Below are 22,181 nucleotides of genomic sequence, written 5' to 3'. Positions count from 1 at the left end.
CTAAGCACAGAGCCAAGACAGCGCAGGAGTGGCTTCGGGACAAGTCTCTGAATGTCCTTGAGTGGCCCAGCGAGAGCCTAGACTTGAAACCGATCGAACATCTTTGGAGAGACCTGAAAATAGCTGTGCCGCAACACTCCCCATCCAACCTGACAGAGCTTGAGAGGATCTGCAGAGAAAAATGGGATAACCTCCCCAAATATTAGTGTGCCAAGCTTGTAGCGTCATACCCAAGAAGACTCGAGGCTGTAATCGCTGTCAAAGGTGCTTCAAGAAAGTACCAAGGAAAGGGTCTGAATACTTATGTAAATGTGATATTCTGTTGTTGCTTCGTCATTGTGGGGTATTGTGTGTAGATTGGTGAGTGGAAAAAACGATTTAATCCATTTTAGAATAAGACTGCAACGTAACAAAATGTGGAAAGAGTCAATACTTTCCTGAATGCACTGTACATACAGTATGTTCAATAAGTAGCAAATTGTCTGTGACGCATGAATCATATACCTGAATGTAGGCTACAACACAGATATAACTCCACAGTGCTTCCATGAATCTTTGTCTGATTAGCCTTTTATGTCTAGCCTACATGAGTTGCAATAGAAGATGCCCTTTTATGGCCCTTTTATGTCACAAAACCACCTCACATAATGTTTTACTCCACTCCAATGGAAGGTAGCAGATATTGATATATTTGTTATCACTGCATCATTGACGACAGATATTGCAAAGCAAAAGAGATCCACCTTTGTTGTAGCTCTACCATCAGTTGTCTTCATTCCTATATTGGACGGGACTTAGTGTCGACCTCCTAACTCCTCCTTCTTTACTGCACAGTCAAGGAAGACTAGCGTGTGCAGTCCATCATCAGGTAGGGTGGGCGGGTATCCCCAACCTTGTTCATACAACGCTCATGGAACATCATCTTCCATAGTTGCAGTGCTGTCTTTCCAGCACAGGACCTGCACTTGACAGTGAATTCATGCACCATACTTATGACGTGAGCGTGCGGCACCTAATACCGCCGCGTCTGTAAACACAACTGCACCGCAGACAGCGACCGTGCAGGGGAGAGGATGGAGAAGACAGTGCCCATCGAAGAGGACAAGATAACTAAGCAAGAGCAAATATCTTCAATGTCGTCAGGTGTACTGGGTAAGTGTCTTGAGGAACACAGCATTTGTCGTCGTGACAGGATGCGTAAATTCGAGATCGATGGTTACAGAGAGGATAATTATCAATGATGCTATTTGTGGTGGTAGGCTATGATGCCGTATTCTCATACATTCACGAAAAATGAATTGACCCCAGCCTTCGAGGTTAATCCCATAGTTTAGCCTTCACCTTTCATCTTTCATGCCACGTGTTTTATTTATTTGGTAGTGCATCGTGTCCTATAACATTGTGCGCATTACAGTGTGAATGAGAAGGGCCAAGTTGCGGCTGTGCTGGCTTTTGTGGTCCCACAGGTGTAGCCTAGTCCAAGGCAATACAACTGCATTTTCATTCATTATATTGTTTTAATGTTGCCTTTGTATTTTGATAAATATTAGATGTTAATTATTTATTTCAGTGGTCTAGCTGTCAAAGTGGTAAAGTAATTGTCCAGTAGAAATCTCACTTTTCAAAGTTAATATTCTGTTAACTCATACACAAATAATGTTGTTGACTCATCCTATACTTCTATTTGTGGCCAAAGCATAAATGTGAGGGGAAAAAACACTTCAAAAGCCCAACTTCAAACTTGTGTCTCAAACAGACTGTTTAAAAATGCTTGATATTTCCTCACAAAGGATGATGTCATCCTCCTAAGGAGGATGAGCTGGCCAATCAGCGCTCTACTTGCGTGAATATTTTTAATGACCGGTATACGCCCACACCATTCTGTTGTTGGAGTATGCCCACACCATTCTAACACAGAAAAATTGTAAGGAAAAACTATTTCACTCATTGTAATTAATTATAGGTCATATTTCATAGAAATCTGGAAACACTGGACAGTTACTTTAAACAGAAACTGTAAGATTAAAAACTAAATATTTAATGTTGGATTTTAGTAGCCTACAGTGGTTATTTTATTACAACTTTGTTCTTCTGAAAAACTACATTGTGCATAACATTAAGCAACCACACACATTTCTTCCAAGTCCACATTTTTGTAGGCCTATACTGAAAGCTGCAATATCCAGGATATCTGAGTTTGGGAAACACTGCTCTACACTATACTTGCTTGTTTTGTCACATAAACTGAAATTAGGCAAACTATTAGAATTTTAGCAACCAGGAAATTACCTAGCGATTCCTGCATAGTGCATCTTTAACATTTACATTAAACTGAAACAACCAAACACACAGCCTACTCTGCATGTGTTTACTGGGGCGGCAGGTAGCCTACTGGTTAGCTAGGCTACCTGCCGAGCTGACAAGGTAAAAATTTTAGTTTAACCCACTGTTCCCCAGGCACCGAAGACGTGGATGTCGATTAAGACAGCCCCCCGCACCTCTCTGATTCAGAGGGGTTGGATTAAATGCAGAAGACACATTTCAGTTGAATACATTCAGTTGGACAACTGACTAGGTATCCCCCTTTTCTCTGTTCCCCTCTACCAGTGAACACACGCAGCCTAATCTTCAAGTGTTTACTGTACCAGTGAACATATACCCAGGACACAATGATGACATATCATGAAGATGTCAAGGCGAGAACATCACAGACACATTTTACTGCACTTCCTGTTGTTTAGCTCATTCTGTCACAGCTATGTGGTGGAGGTGAGAGTTGACTGACTGGTATTTTTTGCAATGGTTGAAGAAAGTCCTCAAAGAGCAGCAGAGGAAAACAGCATGGCACAGGATTTGGCCTTTCTGTGAATTTGGAGATGGAGGTCGATAGATAAGAATCCAATCATCTGTAATCAAAGATATTATATTCTTGAAGTGTTCTGCTGCCAATGCCTAGCTGTCACTGTTATCTAGCAATGTGGGGGAAGCCTATGAGCAATGATGTAATTGAAAATAATTACTGGGGGATAATGAGGTGATGCTCAGAGCTTGCATTCATAAAGCATCTCGGAGTAGGATCACTGATATAGGATATGAATATGGGCCCAATGTGCTATTGGATGAGGGGACAGCCCATATTAAAGGCTTTGGACTGCATTTGTAAAAATGTTACTGTTAGACTAAAGTATTCTCCATTCAGTACACACACACACACACACACTCACACACTTACAATTAACAAACTTGGGCAAAATTAAATTGGTATTAAAATTAAAGCTTTGGTTAGGAAAAGAACACCATAGTAAAGGCAGTAGGTATTAGGGCTGACCCCATTTAGTCAACTGGTCGATTGTTTGGTCGATAGGCTGTTGGTCGACCAATATTTCTTTAGTCGAGCAGCAGCAAATAATAATAATTTCATGGTGTACAAGACACCTGTCTGATTCGCGCCTGTCTGAGTGGACTAATCCATTGTGGAGGCCGTGGGGATAGCACAGTCCATTACTAAGACATGTGCTCCTGAAATTGTATATGGTTATATTACGTAAGAACAATGGTGCAACACTAATAAAAATAATATTATTTTATAACAAATGCGCTTTCTCCCGCGTTGGATATGCTTGTGCTTCTAGTTCCGACAATGCAGTAATGCAGTAATTACTTGTTGGTTATTACTGCATTGTCGGAACTAGAAGCACAAGCATTTCGCTGCACTCGCATTAACATCTGCTAACCATGTGTATGTGACAAATAAAATTAGATTTGATTTGATTTGATAGCGGTCGGCGTCCGCAGTTTGAAACATCAGTGCGCTGTTGAATTGGCGCCTTTTCCTAGACCATGTTGCTGTGTGCATAATAGCAAAGTTAACCTGCATATTGGGGTTTGGAACAATGCGGCGGAGGCAGCAGCGGAGTGAGGAGACGAGAAAACAGCACTTGCCTTAATTGTCTAAGAAAAGTGAGAGGAGAGAGGAAACGCCAACTTATTTAGGTTTATAATCAATGCCTAACTGTTAAATGTGTCTGGCTTTATAAATCATACATATATATCTACAGAAATAAGACAGATCCTGCTTCTGTTTGAGTGTTTGTTTAATAGCCTACTGATTCCGTGAGCACCAAGACTCACGCAACCACAACATGTCGCATAAACAATTTCACAAATCCGTCTGTTTTTAATCTTTGCAATGCTGTAATAAAGGCTTTTCACTTTCTGTTCTTTAGAACAGCCTCTCTGGTATTACTTCAAATGTATTTACTGTTGTTTACACTCTTCCAAATTGTCAGAAAAATTATTTTTATAATAATAACATTCCTTTTTCTTGATCTCCTTCTTATTGTTGTTACTACTATTATGATCGTCATTGTAACAACAAGTCATGTCATTATCATTAGGCTTCGTATAGTAGCCTTGTATAACCACCAGCGAGCTTTAGGCCAAAAAGCGCATCGTGTTTAGTCTTTATATCGTAACTTAGGCCTACAGTGGGGCAAAAAAGTATTTAGTCAGCCACCAATTGTGCAAGTTCTCCCACTTAAAAAGATGAGAGAGGCCTGTAATTTTCATCATAGGTACACTTCAACTATGACAGACAAAATGAGAAAAAAAATCCAGAAAATCACATTGTAGGATTTTTAATGAATTTATTTGCAAATTATTAGAACTTGCACAATTGGTGGCTGACTAAATACTTTTTTGCCCCACTGTATATTTCAATACTTATATAGGCTACTGTGCCAATCAATCATTCCTTTCGTTCATGTCATCACACACCATATGAGTCATTCCATATTTGAAATAAAATCAAGCATTTTAGTTTGAAAATAAAATAAAGAGACCCTTGAATAATTAGCGTAAATGATAAATAAACCGTTCCATTTCGGAAATTGCATTCAACTGTTTTTAGTCTTTGCTGTAATAAAGGTTAAAAAAAAAAGTAAAACATTACAACAGACTCTCTGGTGCGCTTATCATATGTATAGTGTTGTTTACATTGGCCCAGCGTCACCCGGGTTAGGGGAGGGTTTGGCCGGCAGGGATGTTCTTGTCCCATCGCGCTCTAGCGACTCCGGTGGCGGGCCGTGCGCAATGCACGCTGACACGTAGCAAGGTGTACGGTGCGGCTGGCTTCCGGGTTGTGTTTCGGGGGACGCACGGCACTTGACCTTCGCCTCTCCGGAGTTCGTACGGTAGTTGCAGTGATGAGACAAGACCAACTACCAATTGGATACCACAAAATTGGGGAGAAAAAGGGGGTAAAACTATTTTTAAAAACACACACGAAAAAAACTAAAAGAAAAACACATAGGATATGTCTATATATGGAATAATACACGTTTTAACATTTCGACCAATCGTTTGGTTGAAAGAACAGACTAGGTCGACCAATTTGTTTTAGTTGGGGACAGCCCTAGCAGGTACAATCACAAAGTTAAGTTTTCTATATTTGCCGATAGATGGATTTTACGTGCTGCTACTATACTGAACAAAAATATAAACACCACATGCAACAATTTACAGGTCATATGAGGAAATCAGTAAATTGAAATAAATTCATTAGGCCCTAATCTACAGAGTTCACATGACTGGGAATACAGATATGCATCTGTTGGTCACAGATACCATAAAAAAACATTGTCTGCGGTTGTGAAGCCGGTTGGATGTACTGCCAAATTCTCTAAAACTACGTTTGAGGCGACTTATGGTAGAGAAATTAACATTAAATTCTCTGGCAACAGCTCTGGTGGACATTCTTGCAGTCAGCATGCCAATTGCACGCTCCCTCAAAACATGAGACATCTGTGGCATTGTGTTGTGTGACAAAACTGCACATTTTAGAATGGCCTTTTATTGTCCCCAGCGCAAGGTGCACCTGTGTAATGATCATGCTGTTTAATCAGCTTCTTGATATGCCACACCTGTCAGGTGGATGGATTATCTTGGCAAAGGAGAAATGCTCACTAACTGGGAAGTAAACAAATTTGTGCACAAAATTTGAGAGAAATAAGCTTTTTGTGCATATGGAACCTTTCTGTGATCTTTTATTTCAGCTCATGAAATATGGGACCAACACTTTACATGTTGCGTTTCTGTTTCTGTTTAGTGTAGTATAGCTACTAGTCCCTTAGCAGTCCCAGCACTAGAAGTCCCGGTTATGGAGCTGTCATAGGTTTAAACGTTGTAACTTGGCAGTGAAGATAAAAGTATAAGATGTGGTTGTGCAAGAACAAGCTATACACGGCTCACCCACTAAAGCCTAGTGGTGTTTGTGGGTGTCTGTATGGGTGTGAGAGAGAACAGGAAAGAGGGAAGGGGCGGGGAAGGTTAGAGGACTACTTTTCATGCCAGTAATAGGTGACTTATGAGTGAGATACCACTTCAGTGGGTAAATGCACTGACAAGAGCATTCGAGATTCTCATTGTTATCCTGTCATTTGACCTGTGGTTTGTACCTCCCATGTAGTGGTTGGTTTTCAAGAGCAGTTTTCAAAAGCTACCCTGCAAGTACTGCAGCTTAGTAGAGTAAACACTTGTTTGGTGTTTATGTAATGGTGAGCCTCGTGTTCTGTTGTGCAAAAAACGACTTGAATTACACAAGCCCTGTGCAATGTAGAAAAATTGTAATTTCTGATTCTTTCATGATTTAGGATGATCTGTGCGCATTTCATATTGTCTGAGGAGAGAAAGGAGTAACGAACTGCTTTGGCCTTGTTGATGAGTAGAAAAGTGACAAAGCTGGCAGTGAGGATTTGGCACTTTGGTAGAATCCTCCCTCTCTCCTTATGTCACCTCTTTACCCATTACACGGCACTGATGAGAACTGTTCTTACCCTCCATCTGTCTATGCATCCCCCCCTCGCCCTCTCTCCTCCCCTCTACCTATCCCCCTTTAGATAAATTGTTTGGGAAACGCCTCTCGCAGGCCAGACGGTACATCATGTCCCATAAATCCTGGCTGAAAATGGTTCCCACGGAAGACTGTGATATCCTAATGACATTCTCAGGTACACTTAATCACCACATTCACCTTCTATGGTTCAGTCCCCTCAATCATGATGGGAAATGTAGACGGGAATCTTATTAGCCGTTGTGGGCAATGAGCCAATCACTCGGAGACGTGACATGGAACAGTTGACGGGGACTACTGAATCACATCCATTACCTCAGGGCTGCCCAACACTCTTCCTGGAGATCTACCGTCCTGTGGGTTTTCAGTCCAACCCTCTTCCTGGAGATCTACCGTCCTGTGGGTTTTCAGCCCAACACTCTTCCTGGAGATCTACCGTCCTGTGGGTTTTCAGTCCAACGCTAATTTAACACACCTGATTCTACTAATTAGCTGCACAACAAGACCTTAACTAGCTGAATCAGATATGCTAAATTAGGGTTGGACTGAAAACCTACAGGACAGTAGATCTCCAGGAAGAGGGTTGGACTGAAAACCTACCGGACAGTAGATCTCCAGGAAGAGGGTTGGACTGAAGACCTACAGGACAGTAGATCTCCAGGAAGAGGGTTAGACTGAAGACCTACAGGACAGTAGATCTCCAGGAAGAGGGTTAGACTGAAGACCTACAGGACAGTAGATCTCCAGGAAGAAGGTTGGGCAGCCCTGCATTACCTGTATGTTTATTACAGAGTAAGGTACTCTAGGATTCTGCACATGCTGTGGGAATGCATGCTACACATGGATCAATTTCAGTAATCAAAGTCAAACCAAGTTTCCAACATGGATCAAAATTGGATATTAATTATTGCACTGATTCTTGCTAGAAGGGATGACATTAATGCAGTGGTGCCTTGCCCCATACACTCTCAGTGTCACGGTCGTGATAATGGGCGGACCAAGGCGCAGCGTGTGTTGAGTTCCACATCTTTATTAAAAGTGAAACTTCTCAACAAAAACAATAAACAAGCAATGAAACGTGAAGTAACGTAGTGCAACAAGCACATACACAAACAATATCCCACAAATGCAGGTGGGTGCAGGGAGACCTTAAGTATGATCCCCAATTAGAGACAACGATAATCAGCTGCCTCTAATTGGGAACCCAATTAAACCCAAACATAGAAATAAATCGACTAGAACACCCCCTAGTCACGCCCTGACCTAACACACCATAGAGAACCCTGAGGGCTCTCTATGCTCAGGGCGTGACACTCAGGTGTTTACCTTATTTGATTGGATTGACCTTTCCACGGCTCCGTCCTCCCACGGTTACTACTGTTACCTCTGCAAAGCTCTGGAGAATGTCGTTGTTTGAACATCCTTATTTGAATACACTCATTAAGTGGCTCCAAGAGTGTCTGATGAATGACTAGAATATAAAGTGTAAAAAAATGGTCAAGCAATTGCGACAGGTTCAATATTAATGCATGGAAATTGGCTCCTACATAAAATGAATGCAAAAGCTGACATAGAAACTGACCATTTCTTTTTCTTGTAGACTCCATAGATGACCACACCTTGCTATGGCTGTTGAACCATATCCGACTGGGAATCCCACAAGCTACAATCCAGATCAGACAGCATCAACACACACAGGGATATGCGTTCTGCATTACAAGCACATTCGAGAAGTAAGATATCCCACTTCTGACCTGACATTTGTGTCAGAAATGAAATGGTTATATGTTAACTATCTGACCCTTTTGCACTGTCTCTTTGCACACTCACAGAACTCTACACACTCTTGCACACTGACACTCCAACGCACACAAAACATGCACACACATTTAAATTGACACACGCACACGCACTCACATACTATCACGTTTCAGGAGAAGACCCAGATGCAGACAGTGTCGAAGTAACAAAAGTTTATTACTAGAACAGGGGGCAGGCAAAATGACAGGTCAAGGGCAGGCAGAGGTCAGTAATCCAGATCAGAGTACATACGGTACAGAACCTTGGGAGAGGTGAGTGTAGACAGGGGAAAAGCCAGGGTGCTGTAACCCCGGAAAAAGCTACGATAAAAGTTGGCAAATCCCAGGAAACGTTGCAGTTGCACTCTGGATGTAGGCTGGGGCCAATCCACCACCACTCTCACCTTCCCGGGATCCATCTGTACACTCCCTGCAGCGATGATGTAGCACAGGAAGGGGATGGTGGAGTGATGGAATTCGCACTGCTCTGCTTTCACAAAATCTGGTTCTCCGGTTGGCGTTGGAGAACATGTCGGACGTGGAGGACGTGTTCTTGGGCGGAGCAGGAGATAACGAGGATGTCGTCGAGTTAGATGAAGACAAACCTGATCAACATGTCACGGAGAACATCATTCACCAGAGCCTGGAACTCAGCAGGGGTGTTGGTAAGGCCAAATGGCATGACCAGATACTCGTAGTGACCGCTGGCCGTGTTGAAGGCAGTCTTCCACTAGTCCCCTTCCCGTATCCTCACCAGGTGGTAGGCGTTCTGTAGGTCCAGCTTGGAGAACACGGTGCCCCCCTGGAGCAGCTCGAAGGCCGAGGAGATGAGTGGTAACGGGTAGCGGTTTTTCAATTGATGTCGTTGAGGCCCTGGTAGTCGATGCACAGGTGCAGGGTTTTGTCCTTCCTCCACAAAGAAGAACCCTGCGTCGGCGGGGGAGGCAGAAAGATGGATGAACCCTGCAGCTAGTCTTGGTCTCAGGACCAACAGAGAGTACAGTTGTCCCCGGAGCGGACTGGTGCCAGGGAGAAGGTCGATCCCGCAGTCATAGGGTCGGTGCAGGCCTTACTGAACACCTCCGGGAGGTCCTGGTACTCCGCGGAGAGGTCCGGGGAAATTCCGAGCCGCCAGGAAGACGTCCCGGGGCAGGCTGCACTGACTTCAGGCAATGAGAGTGGGAGAACGGGCTCCAGCCCATGTTGGCACCAGCAGACCAATCAATAAAGGGATTGTGTCGCTGGAGCCAAGATAATCCCAATACAACGGGAACATGAGGAGACATAATAAGCAGGAATTGGATTCTCTCGCTGTGTTTCCCTGACGCACGTAGGTTGATGGGGTGGTATTGTGAGTGACCCGGCCTATAGGTTGCCCGTCCACCCCTCTAATGTCCATGGGAATGGAGAGGGACCGAGTGGGAATTCATAGCTCGGTCGCCATGGTAGCGTCCATAAAGCTCTCATCGGCCCCAGAGTCGATGAGTACCCGGAGAGATTTGGGCTGGTTCCCCCACAGCAAGATGGCATGAATCCATTTTAGAATAAGGCTGTAACTTAACAAAATGTGGAAAAAGTCAAGGGGTCTGAATACTTTCCGAAGGCACTGTATACATGCCCCTGCGCTCCTATGGGCATGACGCTCCTGAGTGGCAGCGAGGACCTGCAGTGTCTTTAAATAATGTCACTTTAATAATGTTTACATATCTTACATTACTAATATCACATGTTTATAGTGTATTTTATACCATCTACTCCACCTTGCCTATGCCGCTCGGACCATCGCTCATCCATATACTTACAGTTGAAGTCGGAAGTTTACATACACTTAAGTTGGAGTCATTAAAACTTGTTTTTCAACCACTCCACAAATTCCTTGTTAACAAACTATAGTTTTGGCAAGTCGGTGAGGACATCTACTTTGTGCATGACACAGGAAATGTTTTCAACAATTGTTAACAGACAGATTGTTCCACTTGTAATTCACTGTATCACAATTCCACTGGGTCAGAAGTTTACATACACTAAGTTGACTGTGCTTTTAAACAGCTTGGAAAATTCCAGAAAATTATGTCATGGCTTTAGACGCTTCTGATAGGCTAATTGACATAATTTTAGTCAATTGGAGGTGTACCTGTGGATGTATTTCAAGGCCTACCTTCAAACTCAGTGCCTCTTTGCTTGACATCATGGGAAAATCGAAATAAATCAGCCAAGACCTCAGAAAAAATATTGTAGACCTCTACAACTCTGGTTCATCCTTGGGAGAAATTTCCAAACGCCTGAAGGTACCACGTTCATCTGTACAAACAATAGTACACAAGTATAAACACCATGGGACCATGCAGCCGTCATACCGCTCAGGATGGAGACGCATTCTGTATCCTAGAGATGAACGTACTTTGGTGTGAAAAGTGTGAATCAATCCCAGAACAACAGCAAAGGACCTTGTGAAGATGCTGGAGGAAATAGGTACAAAAGTATCAATATCCACAGTAAAACGAGTCCAATATCGACATAACCTGAAAGGCCGCTCAGCAAGGAAGAAGCCACTGCTCCAAAACCGGCATACAAAAGCCAGACTACGGTTTGCAACTGCACATGGGGACAAAGATTGTACTTTTAGGAGAAATGTCCTCTGGTCTGATGTAACAAAAATAGAACTGTTTGGCCATAATGACCATCGTTATCGTTATCGTTATGTTTGGAGGAAAAAGGTGAGGCTTGCAATCCGAAGAACACCATCCCAACCGTGAAGCACGGGGGTGGCAACATCATGTTGTGGGGGTGCTTTGCTGCAGGAGGGACTGGTGCACTTCACAAAATAGATGGCATCATGAGGGAGGAAAATTAAGTGGATATATTGAAGCATCATCTCAAGACATCAGTCAGGAAGTTAAAGCTTGGGCGCAAATGGGTCTTCGAAATGGACAATGACCCCAAGCATACTTCCAAAGTTGTGGCAAAATGGCTTAAGGACAACAAAGTCAAGGTATTGGAGTGGCCATCACAAAGCCCTGACCTCAATCCCATAGAAAATGTGTGGGCAGAACTGAAAAAGCGTGTGTGTGCATGGAGGCCTACAAACCTGACTCAGTTACACCAGCTCTGTCAGGAGGAATGGGCCAAAATTCACCCAACTTATTGTGGGAAGCTTGTGGAAGGCTACCTGAAATGTTCGACCCAAGTTAAACAATTTAAAGGCAATGCTACCAAATACTAATTGAGTGTATGTAAACTTCTGACCCACTGGGAATGTGATGAAAGAAATAAAAGCAGATTTTCTTTTTTTCTCTACTATTATTCTGACAATTTCACATCATAAAATAAGGTGGTGATCCTAACTGACCTAAGACAGGGAATTTTTACTAGAATTAAATCTCAGGAATTGTGAAAAACTGAGTTTAAATGTATTTGGCTAAGGTGTATGTAAACTTCCGACTTGAACTGTATATGTACATATTCTCATTCACCCCTTTAGATTTGTGTGTATTAGGTAGTTGTTGGGGAATTGTTAGATTACTTGTTAGATATTACTGCACGGTCGGAACTAGAAGCACAAGCATTTCTCTACACTCGCAATAACATCTGCTAACCATGTGTATGTGACCAATAAAATTTGATTTGATTTGATTTTGTGTCGCCTGCTGAATTGAATTGAAAGGCGTTTCGCCGCAGAGAATCATCTGGCTCCTGTATCTGTGAGACACTGGGCTGGTCTGCTAACTCACAGGGTCTCTTAGTGAATAGGTCTGAATACTTTCCGAAGGCACTGTATAGTATGCCGCTGTGCCCCTACGGGCATACTGTATAGTATGCTTACTTACTTTTTCATGTTCTTCTCATTTCTTCTTTTTATTTCTCGTGTGTTCTACCGTATGTAATTTTTAGTGCTACATTGATATTGATTACTGCATTGTTGGGTTTGGAGCTTGCAAGAAAGGCATTTCACTGTACTTGTGCATATGACATTAAAACTTGAAAACTTGATAATTACCTAATAAGTACTATTTTGTTTCTGTGTCATTGTTTGAAACAAGCACCACTATTTGGCAGCCGAAGTACTCACATTGTTACCACATCAATCGTAAACATCAAATTCGTAAATAGTGACCTGGTTCCAGATTTTTTTGTTCTGTGTTGCAATGTTTGGTATGACAATGACCATAGGAGGAGTTGGCAAGAAAGCAAAGACAGATATGGGATCAGGCTAGGTAAATAGAGACTGAAACAGGACTGTAAATTAAAGGCAATATCTGACCCGCTAAAATCCTAATTCCCCTCATTCTCCATTTCTCCTCAGCTTGCTGCGTGGTGCAGAGCTGTTGGGAATGCACAAAATGGTGAAGCCACAGTACGGAGGCGGAACACGCAGGTTTTCCTGTGAGGAAGATAACATCTATGAGAACATAGAGAGCGAGTTGTGCTTTTTCACCTCACAGGTTTATATCCGTTATGGCCCTAATCTCCAAACATATGTAAACATCTCTGATATACACTTCATTTCCAAAAGTATGTGGACACCTGCTCGTTGAACATCTCATTCCAAAATCATGTGCATTAATATGTAGTTGGTCCCCCCATTGCTGCTATAACAGCCTACACTCTTCTGGGAAGGCTTTCCACTAGATGTTGGAACATTGCTGCGGGGACTTGCTTCCATTCAGCCACAAGAGCATTAGTGAGGTCGGGCACTGATGTTGGGCGATTAGGCCTGGCTCGCAGTCGGCGTTCCAATTCATCCCTAAGGTGTTTGATAGGGTTGAGGTCAGGGTTCTGTGCAGGCCAATCAAGTTCTTCCGATCTCGACAAACAATTTCTGTATGGACCTCACTTTGTGCACGGCGCATTGTCATGCTGAAACAGGAAAGGGCCTTCCCCAAACTGTTGCCACAAAGTTGGAAGCACAGAATTGTCTAGAATGTTATTGTATGCTGTAGCGTTAAGATTTCCCTTCACTTGAACTAAGGGGCCTAACCCGAACCATGAAAAACAGCCTCAGACTATTATTCCTCCTCCACCAAACTTTACAGTTGGCACTATGCATTCGGGCATGTAGCGTTCTCAGATTCATCCGTCGGAGCGGCAGATGGTGAAGCGTGATTCATCACTCCAGAGAACGCTTGTCCACTGCCCCAGTCCAATGGCGGCGAGCTTTACACCACTCCAGCTGACGCTTGGCATTGCACATGGTAATCTTAGGCTTGTGTGTGGCTGCTCAGCCAAGGAAACCCATTTCATGAAGCCTCCGACAAACAGTTATTGTGCTAACATTGCTTCCAGAGTCAGGTTGGAACTTGGTAGTGAGTGCTACAACCGAGGACAGATGATTTTTACGTGCTAGGCGCTTCAGCACTCGGCGGTCCGGTTCTGTGAGCTTGTCTGGCCTACCTACCACTTCATTGTTACTCCTAGATGTTTCCACTTCACAATAACAGCACACTAACAGACCGGGGCAGCTCTAGCAGGGCAGAAATTTGACAAACTTACTTGTTGGAAAGGTGGCATCCTATGACATAGGATGCCACGTTGAAAGTCATTGAGCTCTTCAGTTAGGCCATTCTACTGTCAATGTTTGTCTATGGAGATTGCATGGCTGTGTGCTTGATTGTATACACCTGTCAGCAATGGGTGTGACTGAAATAGCCGAATCCACTAATTTGTAGGGGTGTCCACATACTTTTGCATATATAGTGTATGTCCTGTTGCTGACTTTTACCTTGTTCCCTTAATCTATATGGTTGTTCAGGTCTTACCTTGTCTTTAGGAGCGTCAGAGTATCATCAAGTACTGGCTGGATAACCTACGTGCCAAACCAGGGGCAGTCCTTCACAACATCCACTTCCTGGAGGGACAACCAATCAGTAAACTGTTACATTTGTATTTCATCAATCCCTTTCTCTACAGCATGACAACAACATATACTGTAAGACGGCTTCATTATTGACTGATAACTATGTGGATTGATCTCAAATGTTTAAATACGTTTGGAGAGTATGGACATGAATAATGTATTCCTCTATTGCTCAGTTGGTAGAGTTTGTAACATAAGAATAGGGAGTTAGATTCCTGGGACCACACATACGTAAAAACGTTTTTTTTATTTTTATATGCACCCATATGACTGTCAGTTGCAATGGATAAAATCATCTGATAAATGGCATTCACTTTTTATTATAGTTCCAGAACTGGTGGCCAGAGGAGTAATCTGTCAAGTGTTTCCTCTACACGAGCAACGGATCCTCAGTCAGCTGATGACGTCATGGGTCCAAGCTGTCTGTGAGAAACAGCCTTTGGGTGAGCAGCACCTGTTGAGACAATACAGCATTACTTATTGTTACAATTATCAATAGAAAGATACACATTTCTTCAAATGATCATTCACTAGCTGAAGCCAATAACCCATTTTGTCTGTCTTTTGTCCATGTCTGTTGGTCCATGTCTGTTGGTCCATGTCTGTTGGTCCATGTCTGTTGGTCCATGTCTGTTGGTCCATATCTGTTGGTCCCTGTCTGTTGGTTCCTGTCTGTTGGTCCATGGCTGCTGATTCTTGTGTGTTAGATGACGTCTGTGATTACTTTGGGGTGAAAATCGGCATGTACTTTGCCTGGCTGGGCTTCTACACCAACTCCATGCTGTACCCTGCAGTTGTTGGCTTCCTGATGTGGATCCTGGCAGAGGCTGACCAGGTAGGTGATCCAGCATCACATGCCTCAATGGAGACCACACACTGGCCAATAAACCGGTCAATATACAGTAACTAATGTATCATACACAATGTGGTTCAGCCTACTACCTAATCTGCCAGTGACAGTGACATAGGAGTTGGCAAGATAGCACAAACAGATCGTGGATTAGGCTAAATGTAGCTAACATACACAATGGGATTTCACAGTTATACAATACAAATGACTCACCTATTGTGGGAATATGCGTAGGTGTATCTTTTCACAATCACTGCATAAAACAGCATGTAACAAAACATGGATGTGTTGGCCTATACTTCAAAACTGTATCGCCCGCCACAGCTCTTACTATCCCTGTGATATGGCAGGTAGCCTAGCAGTTGAATTCCCCAAGCCAACAAGGTGAAAAATCTGTCGACGTACCCTTGAGCAAGGCACTTGACCCTAATTGCTCATCTAATTCGCTCTGGATAAGAGCGTCTGCGAAATGACTTCAATGTAAAATGATACAGTCCATTGTTCTTTTGAGTTACTGTCCCTATGATTTGTATGTATCTCATGTGGCTCACCCACTCCCCAACAGACCAGCCAGGATATCTGCTGTGTAGTGTTTGCCCTTTTCAACGTGGTGTGGGCGACGCTTTTCCTGGAGAGATGGAAGCGGAGAGAGGCCGAGCTGGCATACATGTGGGGAACACTGGACACCCCTGCCGAGCCCCTTGAGGAGCCCCGTCGCCAGTTTCGGGTGAGTGTCCTATTATAGCATCCTATTAATTTCAGAGTTAGGCTGAGATGAATCTCTCGCGGACAGATCTATGTAAACATAACTGGTACCGTAGAATATGTCGGGAAGGAATGGGATGCGTGGAGTAACGAGCAGCAGTCACTGGTTATTTGGACATATCACGATTTCAAAGGTGTTAGAATCGTTCGAATTTTGGAAGGGGATGGAACATTCGGGATGTAACGTGCAAAGAGAGAGGGTGGAGCTCCTTGTTCTAGCATCTCTTCATCTCTTCTCTTAAAATGTTTGGACCCAGAACTTGATCGAGCAGCGGACCAATTACGCAATACTTTAGTTCTGGAGATTAGTCCGAGATTCAATCGCGTTGTAGAGCCATTGACATTTAAAGGTACTTTCCAATTGAGCCGACATCTGCTGTGGGAACATTGCATTTAAAAGACGTATTGTCGATAGCACTCTATAACACACCTTAGATTGAATCCCAGCCTTAGATTACTACCAGTGCTGTTTGGTTCCTTCAGGACTATGGCCAGAGTACAAATTCCATCACCAGCCTCAAGTAACTTTTCCAGGGTTGTTCCAGGGCCAGAGTTCACGGGTCTACAGTGATAAGTAATATGAGCTCTAGGCTTGGAGAGTGTTGTGTGAATTCCAAGGGTTGGGGCAGGGAGACATGCCTCCTGAGATTTCTAAACGGGCAGTTGTTACTGTTGCTATCAGGCCCGGCTAGCTCAGTCGGTAGAGCATGAGACTCTTAATCTCAGGGTCGTGGGTTCGAGCCCCACGTTGGGCGTAAATGTTTTAGCTGGCGTTCCTGATCTTCTCAACTACCATTGTGTCTTTGAGGGACACATGCCTCCTGTGGTTTCTAAACAGGCCGTTGTCACTGTTGCTATCAGGCCTGGCTAGCTCATGTGGTAGAGCGTGGGTCGCTTCATCTCAGGGTTGTTGGTTTTAGCCCCACGTTGTGCGGTAATGTGTTAGCCGCTTCTCAACTACTGTCTTATCTTTGGGGGACACATGCCTCCTGTGGTTTATAAAGGGGGAGCTAGCGCAGTCAAAGCATGAGACTCTTAATCTCAGCATCATGGGTTCGAGCCCCACGTTGGGAGCAAGCATTTTAGTTGGTGCTCGACTAAGCCTGTATCTCTGTGTGCAGGGTGTGAAGCGGTGCAGTCCGATAACAGGCTGTGAGGAGTTATACTACCCACCTTGGAAGAGGACAATGTTCAGGTGGATGGTCAGCCTCCCCATCTGTCTTCTCTGTCTCTGCTTTGTCTTCTTGGCCATGCTCGTCTGCCTGGAGATGCAGGTAAGAGACAGCTAAGTCAACAGGAAATAGCCTCATCAGACATGTTCCCAAAGTCATGATCATCAAACATGGTCCGGTATTGCAAGAAGGTTCAGGGCGGCAGCTTAATTCAAATGAATAATATGTATTGCTGACTCGTTTAGAGGGGAGCTCCTTTCATCAAAGCACTTGGTAGTATTAATGTCAGGTACGATTAGTGCATTTTTTTATATATAGATTTTTTTCTTTTAACGAGGCAAGTCAGTTAAGAACAAATTCTTATTTACAATGACAGCCTAGGAACAGTGGGTTAACTGCCTTGTTCAGGAGCAGAACGACAGATTTTTACCTTGTCAGCTCAGGAATTCAATCTAGCAACTTTTCAGTTACTGGCCCAACACTCTAACCACTATGCTACCTGCCTCCCCATTTAAATACACTATCCCATTTAAATCACATGCAAACCAATTAACTTTTGAGGAGTAGGCACTTTTAAGATAAAAGAGAATGGCTACAGTGTTAATTAACCTGTATTTCTGTAATTAAATATACCTATGTTGTGGTTTATCTCCTTTTTTTATAGGAGTTTGTGATGGAAATTAAGGAGTTACCCAGTATCACAAGATTCATTCCTAAAATGTTGCTGGCCATCGTTGTGACTGTATGTGATGAGGTGTATAGGAAGATCGCCCATTGGCTCAATTATATGGGTAAGCTGTGCAGCTGAGATTCATTAATATCAGCACCAGGTGAGGAATGATTGGAACAGTGAGCACCCATCTCAGAATAGAAGTACGGGTCTAGGATCAGGTACCTCCCTGCCCATGTAATCTTATTCATTATGATATGCAAGGCAAAACTGATCCTAGATCAGCACTCCTACTCTGAGACTCTCTTAATGAATACTGGCTTTGATCTCTTCAGAGGGGTATACTACGATGCAAGCTAGATCTACTCGGGGTTTTCAAAAGATAGCCAGCTTCAGTTAGCTTTTCATCCGTATTACGACTGTGGACAATGGTGTAGTGGAGGCTATACGCAGGTATACGCCGTATACCCACTTTTTTTTCAGTCGGCATTGCATATACTAATTTCTTAATCCCCACTGATGGGTATCAAATTAGTGATGTGGAGATACACGGCGTATAAATTAATAAGGCTGATGGAAAGATCTGAATGTTTCGCTTAGAATTTTGATAAAATAGTATTTTTTCACATTTTAAGTGCAGCAATGTGCACATGGTGGTACTGTAGGCCTACACGCGAATGTTCCAAAATGCAATTTGTAGGAAAACACCGTTCTAAAATGCTCAAGCGGTTTCATGAACAGAGATGGAAATATCTGTTTGAATTTTAGAAAGGGGGAGATCTAAAGATGCAACAACTATCATGGTTTGCTAATACTGTGTGACTAGGATAATGCCTTTGGCTGCTAGACAATTAAAGAAAGTTGATTTGAAAACCAATAGAACAGGAGAGCGCATATGAGGAAGTGTTTTTAAAAAATCCCTCAACATTCCTATGATCGGTTTTTGGCTTGGCTACTTTGAAACAAGGTAAGACATGCCTCACAATATGAAGTGAAATGTCCATGTTTCAAACAATTAAGGAACAGAAAAAATATATTGGAGCTAATGATAGGCCTAACTGTCTTCGGGGAGATGGAAAGACTTTCCCAAAAATCTTCCCAGTTAAATGTTAACTAGCTATAAAGTAGCCTATGCTTACCTGGCAGAATAATATCTTGATTATTTGCATCAATCCAGTGGCCAATTGTTTTGCAAACTCCATCTCATGTGCGCTACTGAAACACCGCTAACCAAACAACAGTGCTAGGTGCCTGCACACTTGAATAAAAGGGTAACAAACAAAAAAATATCTCTGATTTTTCCCAGACCTCAAAAGTGGTCACCTGATGTGGTTTAATTAAGCATTGTTGTGGACTTAGAAGATGCAATTAGTTGTTTTTCTATAAATAAAAGTGTGACTTTGAGAGAGAAAACCGGAAGAAGAAAAATACAAATCTGAAACCTGTGAATTTCTGACTCAGTTGACTGTCACGACTTCCGCCGAAGTCGGTCCCTCTCCTTGTTCGGGCGGCGTTCGGCGGTCGACGTCACCAGCCTTCTAGCCATCGCCGATCCACTTTTTGTTTTCCATTTGTTTTGTCCTTATCTTACACACCTGGTTTCATTTCCCCAATTACGTGTTCATTATTTAACCCTCTGTTCCCCCATGTTTGTTTGTGAGTGATTGTTTGTTTGTAATATCAATCAATCAATCACATTTGTTTATAAAGCCCCTTCTTACATCAGCTGACGTCTCAAAGTGCTGTACAGAAACCCAGCCTAAAACCCCAAACAGCAAGCGATGCAGGTGTAGAAGCACGAAGAAGAATTCTAAACTAAGGGACCAGCTAAGCTCGTCATCAATGACACTGTTTATTTTCTAAAGCATTACTTGTCCTAACCTGGGTATCTTCAACCTTGAGGTAGTCAGGGGGAAAAACTCCTGGTCCCTCCCCGTCGCCCCCGGGGTCAGAACCCCGCCCCCGTCTCCCCAGGGTCAGAACCCCGCCCCCGTCTCCCCGGGGTCAGAACCCCGCCCCCGTAATACGTACGTTATTGTGGGCTCGCATATTTGCGTTGTATTTGTGAATATTTGAGTAAATTACATTTATTACTCACATCTGCTGTCCTGCGCCTGACTCCTCTACAAACCAGCTACACACAGGCAATATTACATTGACAGCCTCATTTATCTATTTCAATAGTAGGCCTACTATTAGCCTACTTGCTCAGAACAGCTTGGGTTGGCCTGACTGTGAGACACCAATATGGGATTTATCATTTTAGATCATTCAGAGTACGTCACGGTTTCTCACAGAATTTTTCACACTGGGCACCTTTCCTTCACCGGGCGGGCCGTTTGGATTTTGTTTAGCAAAATTAGAGTATACCCACTTCTCCAGGCACCGCTACGCCACTGACGGTGGATATTGCTCGTCCACCTGCCACCAACTTTAGCAGACTTGTAACTGTGCGTGCATGTCGCATGTGACTTGTTGAATGCCGAACTCTTCATTTAGACAATGCTGAAACATTCATGGGCGATTCAGTGCCACATTTTCATTTGTGCCGAAGTCAAAATTAAAGAAAAGTTATCTTGCAGATTTAGCAGGCTATGGTGTGAAATAGGCTTTTAGAAGTTCCGTCTTTATTTTATTACTTATTGTTAATGCCGTCTTTGTTGTGCTTATTAATGTGTGCTTTTTTCCCATTCCTATCGATAAAATAATTTTTATTAAGTATTTTAACATGACTATTTCTTAACACACACAAAAACAATATTTAAATCAGTCGTTTTCCTCAAATGAAGATGCCGATGACGCAATCTTTGTCAAAGGGAGGAAATCTGTTTTAATTGGTCCTCAACTTGCAGCTCAGACATTTCATTGAGGAGTAGTAGAGTTAGCCCTGAGTTAGCCTGCCCTGGAGCAGGTTAGTTCTGAAGGAATCGTTGCCATATAAATGTACCTGTCTAAAATGTGAGCCACTTCCGTGGTACCTGTTATCCCGAGTTGAACTCAAAAATTGACCAAAGTTACCTCGCTAACTCCTCAAACCAGGTACGTAGTGTTGTACAAAGTGATCACACAGGTTTGTTCAGTAATCAGTATCAAATGGAGCAATGTCTTTTGATGATTGGTAATATTTTCTTACAGAGAACTACAGACTTCAGAGTGCCTATGAGAATAATCTCATCATTAAAATGGTTTTTGTAAGTTAGATATTTCTTACATTTTTATTTAGACCATACTAACCACTGTTATTCACGGGGGTGTATTATTGACTAACACTTTTGTATATATATTTAGGAATGCCATGTCTGATTGAAAGTCCTTCTCTTCATTTTGCAGTTTGAGTTTATAAATTCTTACCTTAGCCTTTTCTACATCGGATTCTACCTCAAGGACATGGAGCGACTGAAGGAGGTAAAAATCTGTCAATTAGATTCGGATAATGGAAAACACGATTGAACAAAATGATTTCCCCCAAAGAATAGCAACTGAATCATTCACATTGTCTCCTCACAGACGCTAGCCACTCTCCTGATCTTCCGCCAGTTCCTCCAGAACATCAAGGAAGTGCTCCAGCCTTATCTGTACGAGCATCACAAACTAGGAGTATTTACCCCCAAGGTCGTGTGGGAGATTCTCCAGGCCATAGTGCTCAAGTACAGCCGCCTGGTTCTAGGAAAGGCCCAGGCTTCATGGACTATCCAGTCCCTGCTAAGCCCCAAAGGCCCTGCCACACTTCCTGGACAGACAGAACAGAAGAAGAGAGGAGATCTAAAAGCTGGCTATAGGTTTACAGAGGAAGAGTGGGACATAAATTACACACTGAGGCAACGGAAGATTAGCTTCAATGAGAAGGTGGATGTTGCCAGGGACATTGCCTTGGCGACCCAGCCAGAGGACAGTCCCACGTTGGTGGAGGAGGGCATGGATCCTTCCAGCATCTTTGAGATAGCCACTGACATTGTCACCTATGAGTCCTCTGAGACCAAGGGGACTAGTGTCTCCCCACCAAATGGCTATGACACGATAGTATGTCAGAGATGGACGAGTCCAATCCCAGAGAAAGAGGCGACAAAGTCCTGGATTGACCCGCCTGATGAGCCCAAGTCTGTCATTCTCAGCCAAGCAGAGGTTGAGAGCTGCATGCAGACATATGAGGTGTGTCTTAGTCATCAGATCTGTTGTTATGAACTTGACCGTCGGTTTATATTGGACATGTGTTTAGTTTAA

At 43.1% G+C, this 22,181-nt stretch overlaps 1 protein-coding gene and 1 non-coding gene across 2 annotated transcripts in view; both read left to right on the top strand.

The window, feature by feature from the left end:
• Positions 1-1,073: 1,073 nt before the first annotated feature.
• The window catches only part of LOC120056271 (anoctamin-8-like), a 34,946-nt gene continuing 13,838 nt past the window's right edge, over positions 1,074-22,181 (top strand). The window contains exons 1-13 of the mRNA XM_039004519.1: positions 1,074-1,152; positions 6,897-7,007; positions 8,451-8,583; positions 12,953-13,091; positions 14,417-14,513; positions 14,830-14,946; positions 15,211-15,338; positions 15,919-16,080; positions 17,240-17,392; positions 17,955-18,081; positions 21,096-21,151; positions 21,291-21,365; positions 21,468-22,109. Coding sequence (XP_038860447.1) covers positions 1,074-1,152; positions 6,897-7,007; positions 8,451-8,583; positions 12,953-13,091; positions 14,417-14,513; positions 14,830-14,946; positions 15,211-15,338; positions 15,919-16,080; positions 17,240-17,392; positions 17,955-18,081; positions 21,096-21,151; positions 21,291-21,365; positions 21,468-22,109 — 2,019 coding nt within the window. The remainder of the gene's footprint in view (positions 1,153-6,896; positions 7,008-8,450; positions 8,584-12,952; positions 13,092-14,416; positions 14,514-14,829; positions 14,947-15,210; positions 15,339-15,918; positions 16,081-17,239; positions 17,393-17,954; positions 18,082-21,095; positions 21,152-21,290; positions 21,366-21,467; positions 22,110-22,181) is intronic.
• On the top strand, positions 16,801-16,873 carry trnak-cuu. Its single transcript has one exon. It is a non-coding gene; the product is annotated as a tRNA-Lys (tRNA).

The sequence above is a fragment of the Salvelinus namaycush genome, chromosome 11, assembly GCF_016432855.1.
Source record: "Salvelinus namaycush isolate Seneca chromosome 11, SaNama_1.0, whole genome shotgun sequence".
Taxonomy (NCBI): domain Eukaryota; kingdom Metazoa; phylum Chordata; class Actinopteri; order Salmoniformes; family Salmonidae; genus Salvelinus; species Salvelinus namaycush.
The sequence above is the reverse complement of the archived record's forward strand: the minus strand, read 5'-3'. Positions and strand labels throughout refer to the sequence as shown.